Raw genomic sequence first — 14,208 nt, forward strand, 5'->3', positions numbered from 1 at the left:
TTACTGAGTACCATTCTCCATATTTTCATGCATAGTGGTGGCTGCATCATGTTATGGGTATGCTTGTAATCGTTAAGGACTGGGGAGTTTTTCAGGATAAAAAATAAATGGAATGGAGCTAAGCGCAGGCAAAATCCTAGAGGAAAACCTGGTTCAGACTGCTTTCCAACAGACACTGGGAGATTAATTCACCTTTCAGCAGGACAATAACCTAAAACACAAGGCCAAATTTACTTTACACTGGAGTTGCTTACCAAGAAGACAGGGAATGTTTTTGAGTGGCCGAGTTACACTTTTGACTTAAATATGTTTTAAAATATATAGCAAGACCTGAAAATGGTTTACTAGCAATGATCAACAACCTATTTGACAGAGCTTGAAGAATTTTGAAAAGAATAATGGGCAAATGTTGCACAATCCAGGTGTAGAAAGCTCTTAGAGACTTACCCAGTAAGACTCACAGCTGTAATCGCTGCCAAATGTGATTCTAACATGTATTGACTCAGGGGGTTGAATACTTACAGCATCTAATCAAGATATATTAGTGTTTTATTTTTCATACATCTTTTACAAATGTTAGAATTTTTCATCCACTTTGACATTACAGAGTATTTTGTGTAGATCGTTGACAAAAAAAATCACAATTAAATCCATTTTAATCCCACTTTGTAACACAACAAAATGTGGAAAGTTAAGGGGTGTGAATACTTTCTGAAGGCACTGTATTTTCCCATCAACTGTTTTTATTTTCCTCACAGCATTGCGTACAGAGAATCAGTGAACTAACTGTACCTTGCTTCAAAGTTGTGTATATTTACAGTTAGTGTATATTTACAGTTACTGTATACTTGTGGAAGATAAAATAAGGGAGTCTACCCATGAGTATGTGCACAAGTGTGTGTAATCAGCTTTGCTCATGGGTCTGTGACTGAGTGTATGTGCATGTTTTCTAATGTGTGTGAGCGTGCGTCTGTATGAAGAGTGGGTGTGATACATCTTCACTAACTTGAATAACAGGCAGAGACCACTGGAAGAAAAGCAAGAGAGAGGGAAAGAGAAGGAGGGAGGGAGGGAGGGAGGGAGGGAGGGAGGGAGGGAGGGAGGGAGGAAGGAAGGAAGGGAGGGAGGGAGGGAGGGAAGGGAGGGAGGGAGGGAGGGAGGAGGGAGGAAGGAAGGAAGGAAGGAAGGAAGGAAGGAAGGAAGGAAGGAAGGAAGGAAGGAAGGAAGGAAGGAAGGAAGGAAGGAAGGAAGGAAGGAGAAAGAAAGAGAGTGCGAGAGAGAACTGGAGAGAGTGAGAGAGAGAACTGGAGAGAGTGAGAGAGAGGGGGTGGGGGGTTGTCATCGCTCTCTCATTCCAAACTCTGCAGCAACAACAGCAGCTCTTAAAGTGGAGGAGGGAGGAGGAGGACGAGAAGAGAGGGAGGAAAAATAAGTTGGTGCTTTAAAATAGGGAATCTTGGATCAGTGATCTGCTACCTCTGCCTGTACCCCCCCTCCCCCCGCATGGGCTCCTAATTTGGGATTTGTTTAAAGCGGGAGACTGCGTCTAGGAGACTTTGCCTTGCTTGGGAATAAGGGATTCCTGCTCCCTCAGATTCAACCACAAAATGTCTGATTCCACTGTCAATGCTCACTTGGAAGGAATCCTATCAGACTTTGAAGGTTAGTCTTCTCTTTTGGTCTCTTCGTCTCCTCTTTTTCTGTTTTTCTGTCTTTCCTTTACTGCTCTTTAGGGAACATCTTCAGTCCTGCCATGAGGACACATCATATCCAAACTTTGTATTATTATTATTATTTAAATAGAGAGTATGAATAATTGAGATATCTATATGTTGAATGTGGGTATTGAAATAGAACATTACATTTGGAATGCTGCCTTTTCAACTTTTCAACTGCTTCTTCAGGTCAACTATTCTCTCTCTCTCTTGCTCTCTCTCTCTCTCTCTCTCTGGCTGCTGTGAGCTACGTGTGTGTCAGCCATCGAGGTCATGTGGGCATATGGTGTGTGCTATTGATTTAGCAGCTCTTTATAAGGCTCTCTAAAGGCACTGGACAACCGGCAGGGAAACTCAGAGAGCGAGAGAGAGAGGAGAGAGAGGAGAGCGAGGAGAGAGAGAGAGAGAGAGAGAGAGAGAGAGAGAGAGAGAGAGAGAGAGAGACTTGACTTTTGCTGCTCTTTATTGAGACATCCTCACTACAAAAACACAAATCAAATCAAACTATTTATAGAGCACATTTCTTACAGGGGATACACAACAGTACCCCCAGTGAAACCTCCCTCCACCCCTAGTAAGAGAGAGGGAGAGGGAAAGAGAGAGATCCCTTTAAAAGAAACTCAGCAACTGACCACAGCTGTGAGGGTAACACCTGGCTCTCTTCTCCCTCCCCCATCCTACCACACCCTTCTCCACCTCTCTCTTTCCCTACATCCCTCCCTCCTTTTTAGGGGCTTTCTTCCCCTTTTCATTTCCCTGCCCCTGGCACAGATTCCCTCTGTCACCCCTCTCTTCCTCTCCTCCTTCTCCTCTCTCTCTTCCTCTCCTCCTTCTCCTCTCTCTTCCTCTCCTCCTTCTCCCCTCTCTTCCTCTCCTCCTTCTCCCCTCTCTCTTCCTCTCCTCCTTCTCCTCTCTCTCTTCCTCTCCTCCTTCTCCTCTCTCTCTTCCTCTCCTCCTTCTCCTCTCTCTTCCTCTCCTCCTTCTCCTCCCTCTCTTCCTCTCCTCCTTCTCCTCTCTCTTCCTCTCCTCCTTCTCCTCTCTCTTCCTCTCCTCCTTCTCCTCTCTCTCTTCCTCTCCTCCTTCTCCTCTCTCTTCCTCTCCTCCCTCTCCTCTCTCTTCCTCTCCTCCTTCTCCTCTCTCTCTTCCTCTCTCAGCGCCTCGTCCATCCCCTTTACCTCTCCAGCCGTGGGTTTTACTGACAGGCTGACACCTCGTCTGCCTGCGTCCTTCACAAACACATGCCCATTAGGGACGCATCCACACTTGTCCAGAGCTGATCCCTGTCAACACCAGGTAGCTTGTGGTATGTGCTATGTGCTCACTGCTCACTCCCTGTAACTGCCTGCTACAACCAGTGGCATACTGATTTCCATTTCTGAAGAAAGACTGAACAGTTGAGACTAAGGAAAGGAATAAAGGAAGAGGAGAAGAAATTATGAAGAAAGTTAAGAAAAACTGTCAGATGCTGACTGGAATGCTGTCAAAGTGCTTGTATAAGACTGTGTTAAAAACAACATTTTTTCGGTTGTTGTCAAAGCTAATGGGCTACTGTCTGTTTTCATTCCCAGTAGTGTGGGATGACCCTGGTTTGGGAATGTTGAATACATACTGTGTGCCAATGTTTTGTGTCACAACTCAATTATGTGGAACATCTCTGTGTGTGTGTGTGTGTGTGTGTGTGTGCGTGACCATTCGTGCGTGCATGCATGTGTATATGTATGTGTGCGTCACTCTCCAATGTGTGTTATGTGATAAACACAAAGTAGAGATAGAAAGAGAGGTGTCTCTGACTGTCACTACTGTATGAGGTTAAATGTGTCACTCTTCCATACAGTCTCATCTCAGGGGTCTCCAATCCTGTTCCTAGAGCGCTATCCTCCTGTAGGTGTTCGCTCCAACCCCAGTTGTAACTAACCTGGTTCAGTTTATCAACCAGCTAATTATTAGAATCAGGTGTGCTAGATTAGGGTTGGAGTGAAAACCTAAAGGACGGTAACTCTCCAGGAACAGGGTTTGGCGAGCCCAGTTCTATCTGATGCTGTACGAGTAGGAGGCTCAGAGGGCAGGGGGCTCCCACAGCCTGGAGATAACCTCATCCTGACACAACCCTGGGTCTACTGACCAGGCCACTGGGGCCTTCCACTGTTCTCAACTCATACTAGTGTGTCCTGCTTTGTTTGATAAAAGCGGTCCTGTGTGGCTCTGTTGGTAGAGCATTGCACATGCAATATCAAGGGTCGTGGGTTGGATTTCCGCTGTGGCCACCCATAAAAATATGTTTGCATACATGACTGTAAGTCGCTTTGGATAAAAGTGTCTGCTAAATAGCATTTACTAGTGTTTCACTTTATTTCTCAGCCTCCATCCCATCGCCTTGTGAATTAGAATTGATTCTACTTAATGTCTGAATATGTGAGTTTGTGCTCTAGGAAAGGGGCTCTTAGATTGATCTTTATCTTCAGCAGAATTGCTGCTGAAGATGGGTGCCACCTCAGGAGAAAAGCAATGATTTAGGAATAGTCTATGTAAACAAACTAGAGTGCAACTGTAATGTAGGTCCCACTTTGCCTGGCTACCCATCTACATTGCTACGGCAAAACTGACGTTTCTTCTCCACTATGAGTCTGGATTTTCCTCCCTCCCCTATGATTTCTAGAATGCGAACACATTCTGACCATTCTAATTGGTCCCAGAAACCGAGGGGTTGGGCCAGAGCCGGCCTTCATGATGACGTTATTAACTTTGATATTCTGATTGGTTAGATTTGTTAGAGACGATCCAATCGCTGATTAATTTGTTTTGTACAACGCCCCTCATTTTGAAGTCACATAAACAACCACTAGGCTGACAGTTTCAGACTGAATGTATATAGTAATACTCCTGAGTGGCGCAGTGGTCTAAGGCACTGCATCACAGTGCTAACTGTGCCACTAGAGATCCTGGTTCGAATCCAGGCTCTGTCGCAGCCGGCTGCGACCGGGAGACTCATGGGCGGCGCACAATTGGCCCAGCGTCGACCAGGGTAGGGGAGGGAATGGCCGGCAGGGATGTAGCTCAGTTGATAGAGCATGGCATTTGCAACGCCAGGGTTGTGGGTTCAATTCCAACGGGGGGCCAGTATAAAAAAATATGTATTCACTAACTGTAAGTCGCTCTGGATAAGAGCGTCTGCTAAATGACTAAAATGTAAATGTAAATGTAATCAATAGAGCAGAGGAATTAAATTGAGGGTGAGTGGTCAGGCAAGGTCCCACTGCTACAGAGCCGTGGAGTGAAGTAGTTCCCATTCAGTTCAGGCCTGGACATAGTATTTGTCTCTCTGTCTCTCTCTTTCACACAGACACACACACACACACACACACACACACACTATATCTCTCTCTTTCTGTCTTTTACATTCTGAGGGCGTTTAGGCAGTGAGAGGAAATTCCAGAGAGAGAGCGAGAGAGAGCAGATTTCTGTGGTGGATGAAATTGTTTGGGTAGACAGAGGAGGAGTGGATATCCACACACAGCCTGACCTCTCTTCTCTTTACAGAGGAGGAGAGGAGCTTCAGGGCCTGCCCTGCTCTCAGCTTTAACCCTCTCCTCACTGCCAATGTAGTAGAAGTTGCCTCTAACCACTGATTGAGGGTCAGATATACTTGTATCTCCCTTAATGGTTCAGGTTAGAATTGGAGGTAAGGCAATCTGATCTTAGATCATTCTTTAAGTACTTATTTTGTGTTACACTAATGGTTGGTATGAATAACACAAGTGGTTACTTTATGTCATCATATGACAGTCAGTTCTTGTGCTTTGGGCTATCCCCTCCCCTCAGGAAGTATCTTCCCTCAGCCTGCAGTACAATCCAATTCTACCATGACAACTAAATGAAGGGGACACACCTATTTTTATAGGCTCAGTTTCTGACACGCAGAGCAGAAATTAGACCAGAGGTCATGGTAGAGATTCAAGGTTGCATCCCATATGGCATCCTCCTATTCCCTATATAGTGAACTACTTTTGACCGGGGCCCATAGGGAATAGGGTGCCAATTGGGACGCACCCCAAGTCTTTCACATGCTATAGAAAACTGTCATTTAGCTGTGGTTGTTTTTTCCTGAATACCCCTCAATTGGTTAGTGCACCATATAACCAAAAACATGCCTTCTGAATATACCATATATAGAGGGGATTCTAAGAATGTATGGGAGCTACAGAACTGGAGACATTCTGGGTGGGTTTCATCAGGGAGAAAGGAACGGTGTCTGAGACTGGGGGACTGTCTAATCAGACAGCTTTTCAGTACACAAAATGAAGTGGAATTAAACGGTTGTGCTCTATGATGATTCACATTAATGGGATGACCAGTCATGTCCAGTACAAACGCATTGATAATGTATTGAAAATGTATTGTTAACGTGATTGATTGCGCAATAGATTTTTTCAACTGCTTCCCAAGGCATTTCATCTGACATTACGAATCTGACCTGCACACTCAAATGCATTACAAAGCAAGCACACTGAAATACTTTGGTTTCCCCACTTACAATAAATATTCAATTTTGTGCCAATCTGTCAATGTTCTGCACATTAGCTTCCCTGACCCCACTCTATCAGAGAACCCCATTGGAGGACAGCACAGGAAGTGTCCCCTGCCAGGAGCTGATAGGCCAACCAGCCGTCTCCATCCTTATCTGCCCTATCAATGCACCTCTCACCGACTAACACAGGTTTCCTGCCTCTGCCGCCATGCTGTGTATGTGTGTGGAGCTGGAGGCTACTGGAACCTACTGCTGGGGTCAGTCCCAGGCAGGGAGAACATAGCAGGCCTTTGTATGTTTCCAGCTACCGCTCTTTGTTATTCTCCCTGTAGAACACGTGGAGTGTAACTTATACCCTGCGCACATACACACACACACAGGCACCAATGCACGTAGACATGCACACACACACACACACAGAGCACAGAACACACACACACGCACGCCCAGCCAAGCCAAGCCAATGCCCTTTGAGTTATCACCAGCCCTCAACATACGACAAAGCAATGAAAGACTTCCTTTTCTTTGAGCTAATATGAACTTTTCCTGCTCGAGTTGGAGAGTGTGTTTGACCACTGTAATGGACACCTTTTGGAGAGGGATGTGACGTAGCCTTGATGAGGACGGTTTGGCAGGTAACACTTTCTATGAGGGTATCATATGGCATTATAAAAGCCCTTATAAGGCATTGTATGTGTGTGCATTGAGAAGGAATATGTGCAACTCTCACTCATGCTCGTACAATTTTTGTGTTGCACCTCATCTCACGTTGGACGATGACCTTCTTTTCCTCTCTATTATTTGTATGAGTCTCATAGAAAATATTGGCCTTATTTCACTGGAACCTGTGTGAATTCAACAGATATCAGGATTAGTACTGACCTGTGCTGAGAGTAGGAGTTCTCACACGCACCGACCTGTCCACTTTGTTGAGGGTCAAAGGTCACACACCATTGTGTTCTCTGACACTCTCAGCTGTAAAAGGGCACAGTTGGCCAATCACAGATCAGAATCTGCATGTAGTGCAACATCTATTGATCATTCAGACCAACCGAATTTGCCACAATATTTGTAATAAACTGTGAGGAGCACATTGGTCATGAGGACTTTTAACTGTACTCTGTCCCTTCTGGCTGACAATCAGCTGATCACGCGGTGGGTGCCTCTATCCATCCAGAGATGTTAATGAACACACAGAGGACGTGTAGCTCATCTTCAGCTTCATCGACCATACTACATTAGAGGAGAGACCATATCAAAAATATCATGTGATATCGTTTAGAAGCTTGGTGACTTGATGGGATGTGATGTGGAAAACAGGGATTCAGTGGTGTTCTGATCTAGTCTGGACAGTGTTTGTTAGGCACCAAATAAGAAACACTCATTTTTGTTTGACGTTGCAAAGAGTTGTGAAAGGTATTCCATTGCCGGCCCTACTGAACGCGATCCTGCCATGGTAATGAAAGTTGGCTGAAGCAGAAACAGACTTGCATTGCTAGTTCATTTTAATGGAGGAAAACACGTTTTGAGAGAGAGCAAGAGAGAGAGAGAGAGAGAGAGAGAGAGAGAGAGAGAGAGAGAGAGAGAGAGAGAGAGAGAGAGAGAGAGAGAGAGAGAGAGAGGTGAATAAAGTAAAGAACAGCGTTGACATTTGGTCCTCATTATAATTATCTAGCCGTTGCTGGGAGGCTTGTGATCACTGTTATCTCCTGATACTGTATAGCTCCTGATAATGACGCTTTGAGGCTTCACACGCCTTTGTCCTTGAGCTGGGAAACATACAGACAAGCTGGCATGGAGGCGGCACCACAAACACACAAACTGGCATGCAAACACATAAACATACAGTACATGCAGTATACATGTACACAAACATACATATATACACACATTGGGACATAAACAGTTTGCCCAATATGCTCAAATACACATACTGTACACAGACCCTCTCTCTCTCTCTCTCTCTCTCTCACAGTTCCCCTCCAGCAGTATTGTGTGAGTATAACACAGTAGTGATTTAGGGGCCAGTGGCTGAGATGTGCGTCAGAGCCTCAATGAGCCAGGCTCAAACCCCTCAGTGTTTACCTTACTACACAGGGGGAGAGGGCCACATACACACACACACACACACACACACACACACACACACACAAAACACACAAGAGCTGAGAGTGCCTCTGTCTCCTGTCTGTCTGTTGGGCCTCCAGTCAGCTGGTGCCTCTCTTACCACAGATCCGACACACACTCATGCACTCACGCACACACACACACACACACACACACACACACACACACACACACACACACACACACACACACACACACACAGCTCCCCTCTCTTTCGTCCTCCCCTCACATCACTACACCCAGACTGATCATTATATCAATCACACTATCTGGTGGTTGGCTCCTCAACACTGTGAAGACTGTCGCTGCAAATGTAGACACTGGTATGGTGATGTATGGAGATAATAAATCTGAGGTTAAGTGGCCCTTTAAATGGCACTTTTGTGTTGTGGAAACTTTTTTGAGTTGAAATGATTCCTATTTTACTGTTAAGTGGAGTGACAGAGGCTACGCAAGACTAACCATAGAATTAAGAAATTAGAATACTAATAATTGAATAGGATCTATATGGGACTAACTACTGTAACTATTCATCCTTGCTTCAAATACTTCCTGTTATTTCTGCTCTGTAAGTATGACTTCATCAGGGATGTTGTTTTAGGCTCTTCCTTATTTCCTGTTGAGTCACTGTATCTAAACGGCTTTTTATGTCTCATAAGGCATTATATCAGCTATATCTACAGGTAGATGGAATTTCATGGCCCATTTTGTTAATGCCATTTTGTCTCAAAAGTGTTCTTTGTTACAACGCTGGTCTAGATCTTTGTTTGTCTATATCTGTTATGCAGGATCAGCCGTAGCATCAGGTGGTTAGTCAGCTGTGGTAACAGATCTAGTATCTGTCTGTTTGCAGCATGGGCCACATGGCTTAGTCCTTATCTCTATCCAGATGCATGACTCTCCTTATCACGGGGCGGTAGGTAGCCTAGTGGTTAAGAGCGGTGGGCCAGTAACCGAAAGGTTGCTGGTTTGAATCCCTGAGCCAGCAAGGTGGAAAATTCTGTTGTTCTACCCTTGAGCAAGGCAGTTAACCCCCAACAACAACTGCTCCCCAGATGACGTGGCTGTAGATTAAGGCAGCCCCCTGCACCTCTGATGGACTAAATGCAACTGACTAGGTATCCCTTTTCCACTAGCATGGCTGTCAGTGAACTGTAATACACTGTAGGCACATCAGGACAGCCTCTGTCACACTGTAATCCTCAAAACTGGTCAGAATTGTGCTGAGACCATTGGGCTTCTATTCATAAAGTATCTCAGAATAGGAGTGCTTATCTAGGATCAGTTACCCCCCTGTACATTAATTGTAATGTAAAATAATAAACGTATTCTAGATCAGCGTTCCTACTCTAAGACGCTTTATGAAGGCCGGATGCTGTTATTCATGTGGTGCACCCACTCCTCCAGATTCCAGGTGTCCTACTATGTGATTGAACATCTTATTGGCTTCCCAAACTGGCCTTCAACAGGATATGGGGGATTCTTTCCAGGAACTCACTTTCAAAAGACCAGTTCTTTAATGTTATCTCAGATGGAGGAAAACAGATGGAGAGACGAAGAGGCCATTTTAGACTATTGAGATATAGCCTTAACAACACAGCACTCTCTATCACACTCATCATCAGGCCACTATCTTGGGTTGAGTTCATAAATCACCAAACGGTAGAAAACGGATTGAAACATTGCGGGACTACCTAAACTTGTCCAATATGAAGCACTCATATTTGTTCCCCATTGCTAAATGTTTTCTTACGCTGTGCCCTAATGAACAATTACTAACTAGCATTGATTTTGCTGATAGCTTGAGGACATTTTTACTTACAATGATTGTGATGTGGTTGTCTTGGCTGAATTAATGCACTGGATAAGAGCGTCTGCAAAATGACCAAAATGTAAAATGTAAACACGGCCCTGCTGACAGTGGGCCAGATCCCTCTTCCTGTCTCAGGGAGGAAACCTAATCCCTGTTTGTAACAGTTGGCCATCAGTCACCTGGCCTCACCTCGCTGGCATGCCCATGGCAGACCACTATTAGCCAGGGAGCGCTGGGATAAAGCCAGCCATTGTCTGTGAGCATGTGTCCAAAGTACCTCGAGGGCCCAGAGCGGTGACAGACCTGGAATGCCAACCTGTCGATAACCGTCAACCAGCTGAGATTTCCCGTATCTGTGCAGAAGGTTACAAGGAGTTTAGAGGAACATTAGGCCAGCAAGACTCAGCCTTATTTAAGCAGACACACAATTTTTATATCACAAAAATATCCATGATGCATGAAACATGACTCCTCGTTTTGGTCTCTTTCCTCAGTGAAACTAAACTTTTTCCGAACTGTTCAGCTATTACACCCAGAATTCTGTATCAAACCCCATCAATAGCACAGCATCTGTCATGTCTCTACTCACACATCTTTAAGTCTCGAGGTAGCCCCGCATGACCTGCAGCCAGCATGGCTTTTATTCAGTAATACGACACAAAAACCTGATGAAAAGAACCAAGTGTGTGAAAATATCGAGCTCCATAAGGGGGTCTATTACCCCCATGCTGCTCCCTTGCTCGGGGCCCTCTGAGCGGGGAAGATGCTGGCGCTGGCTGGGTTGTTTATTTGGGAGCTCCAGGGCTCTAGTCTGGAAGAGCAGAGGTTAGCCAGGTGTCGCAACCTCCAAACTGACACGGAACAGTTGGAACCACATACTGTACGGCTGTAGTAACGAGGCCGATTTAGAAACACAACAGAAACACAACAACAACAACAACAACAACAACAATAACAATAACAACAACAACTGGAAACGGTAAGCCCCAGGTCCCAAATCTTTTTTTACCTGGGGCTCATTGCTCTACTAGCCTGGCCCCAGATCTGCCAGTGCTTTAGCCAACTCCCCTGTCTACCTTGGTTAGTTAAGGCAGCCTGGTGAAATGGAGAACTCAGTGTTTGCTAATGGAATAATGGAATTACCTGCTGGCTGGCTTCCCTCTCATCTGGTTGGTTGTAGCTATCTTTCAAGGATCATTTTATGAAGATTATAGCATGAAACTGTCTGGGCCACAGCCCTGTGTGTGTGTGTGTGTGTGTGTGTGTGTGCATATATGTCTGTGTGCGTCTGTGTGTGCGAATGGGGGTGGTTGGGTGTGTGATGATGCTTCATTTATTTGAAGCAGGAAGATATTTCACTAGAAAAGCAAAATGCTGAAGAGTGTGCAGGATACTATTTCTAGTGAGCTGGGTAATACTAATATTGGTCGTAGAAACTTCATTACTAAAGAGATTACTAAAGAAATTACTAATGATACATTATAATCAGCTTTACATAGAAATGGGAAATTGACTAATATCAGGTTTTACTATAAACGTAAGTGGGTCACGTGACCAAAATATGATGCACGTCACACCCATAGATGGTATACATAAAGGTCACACCGTTAGCCAACCTGTTGCTGCGTTTTTATTCAATGGGCAGAATTGAACTGAATTGTAGTTTTTTTATTGAAAAATGCCTGCTGATTCATCACAATTCATAAGCAGGGCGAGCGCAGGGTTGTATTCATTACGCCGATTCTGTTGCAAAACGTTTTGTAATATTTTGTAGCAGAAACCGTTTACATAAAACGGAAAAGTTTTGCAACGAAAACTAGAGTTTCTATTGGACAAATTCAGGTAGGTCCCGCCCCGTTTCGTTCCGTTTGCTTCCATTTGGTTCTTAACCCGTAAACGGTTTCCGTTGTAAGAGGTAATGAATACACCCCAATAGCGCGCGCTGTGGTTGTGTTTGAACAGTCTGTGCACATCGGTTTGTTGTGAGTCAGTCACGTTTTCATTGAAGGAATGTTAAATAACTAAATCGCAATGATGAAAAAATACGTGAAGCGTATTAAATCAGGTAATGAATGGACTTTCCCTGTTAATATTTGCGCTTGTGTTTCATTGGGATTCCATAGGGTTTGGGTTTTATTATGTGACCCAGTGATTCCGTTTTCAACTTGATTTTTTAATAGTGTTCCCCAAACACTTTAGAAATCAAATTGTAGGCCTACAACTTTTTCCAAGGGATGTATCAAAATCAGAAACGCTTTCCCATCTCTTGTATTTTGGAAGCCTAGTTATGCCATAGCAGTAGGCTACTCCGCTAAATTATGAAATGGTGTAATATATTGATGCATATTTTAATGTTTATTAATCCGTAATATATTGATGCATATTTTGATGTTTATTAATCCATTCATTATATTACTTGATTAACTTACAAGGCAACACAATTCCTCTGTGTTGATCTGTTGACTGACCACACCATGTCTTCTCTTTTCCAGCACTAAAGAGGTCGTTTGAGGTAGAGGAGTCTGAAGCATCCATCAATCCCTCCCCTCTGTCCCGTCGGACCAACCTCCGCTCCTCCACCTCCAGCCAGCGAAGCTTCCACGACCTGGGCTCCTCCCGCAACTCTGACTACCCCTCCAGAACCTCGCCTTCTGACTCCAACCCCTGCTCCCCCAAAACCAGCCTGAGACGCATGGAGCTGTTCGGGGGAGGGATAGGAGGTCGTGCCCCGGATACAGCCTCCTCCCGCCGGACCGAGATCTCCATTGAGGTGTCGTCCAAGCAGATTGACAGCTCGCCCAGCCCGGGTATCGCCCGCTTCGGCCTGAAGAGGCCCGAGGCCCAGAGCCTTGGTTCCCGAGCTGGAGCCGCCCCAGAGAGCTCCACCATCTCCAACTCCAGCTCGGCACACAGACGGGCAGAGATCTCCCTCTCCCGGCCCCACGAGCCCCCCGCGGCCCCCAGGAGGGGGGACTCCCAGCGTCCCTCAGCCACCCGGATCCCTGACCCCCCTCAGAGGAGGACCGACCCCCCCATAGCCAGCCCCGTGGAGGCCCCTACTTCCAGGAGACCCGAGATGCCCGTCTTCCGACAGTCAGAGATGGCAGGACCAACACCGGTCAGGGTGGTGGAGAACAACAGCCACCCCCCAGCCCCCAGCGGCCCCCTGCCCAGCCTGGTGGAGCCTAGGAGCGAGAGGACACAGCCCCCGGTCAGCGAGATGCCCGTCGTCAGACCTACAGAGAGTAAGTTAATCTAATTCTATGTATGACACGTCTATGCATAAGTCAGGACTGAATTGAAGCAGACAGAGGTTGACATACAGTGGGGCAAAAAAGTATTTAGTCAGCCACCAATTGTGCAAGTTCTCCCACTTAAAAAGATGAGAGAGGCCTGTAATTTTCATCATAGGTACACGTCAACTATGACAGACAAATTGAGAAAAAAAATCCAGAAAATCCCCATTGTAGGATTTTTAATGAATTTATTTGCAAATTATGGTGGAAAATAAGTATTTGGTCACCTACAAACAAGCAAGATTTCTGGCTCTCACAGACCTGTAACTTCTTCTTTAAGAGGCTCCTCTGTCCTCCACTCGTTACCTGTATTAATGGCACCTGTTTGAACTTGTTATCAGTATAAAAAGACACCTGTCCACAACCTCAAACAGTCACACTCCAAACTTCACAATGGCCAAGACCAAAGAGCTGTCAAAGGACACCAAAAAACAAAATTGTAGACCTGCACCAGGCTGGGAAGACTGAATCTGCAACAGGTAAGCAGCTTGGTTTGAAGAAATCAACTGTGGGAGCAATTATTAGGAAATGGAAGACATACAAGACCACTGATAATCTCCCTCGATCTGGGGCTCCATGCAAGATCTCACCCCCGTGGGGTCAAAATGATCACAAGAACGGTGAGCAAAAATCCCAGAACCACACGGGGGGACCTAGTGAATGACCTGCTGAGAGCTGGGACCAAAGTAACAAAGCCAACCATCAGTAACACACTCGACGCCGCCAGGGACT

At 45.4% G+C, this 14,208-nt stretch overlaps 1 protein-coding gene across 3 annotated transcripts in view; it reads left to right on the forward strand.

The window, feature by feature from the left end:
* Window positions 1-14,208, forward strand: part of LOC121551431 (septin-9) — a 118,962-nt gene that overhangs the window by 42,135 nt on the left and 62,619 nt on the right. For 2 of the 3 annotated variants that reach the window (XM_041864077.2, XM_041864080.2), the window contains one exon: window positions 12,673-13,425. In XM_041864077.2, the coding sequence (XP_041720011.1) occupies window positions 12,673-13,425 (753 nt within the window). Of the gene's footprint in view, window positions 1-1,350; window positions 1,663-12,672; window positions 13,426-14,208 lie in introns of those variants that run through there. The other variant, XM_041864079.2, reaches the window with a different exon arrangement.

Source organism: Coregonus clupeaformis, unplaced genomic scaffold (genome assembly GCF_020615455.1).
Source record: "Coregonus clupeaformis isolate EN_2021a unplaced genomic scaffold, ASM2061545v1 scaf0618, whole genome shotgun sequence".
NCBI lineage: Eukaryota > Metazoa > Chordata > Actinopteri > Salmoniformes > Salmonidae > Coregonus > Coregonus clupeaformis.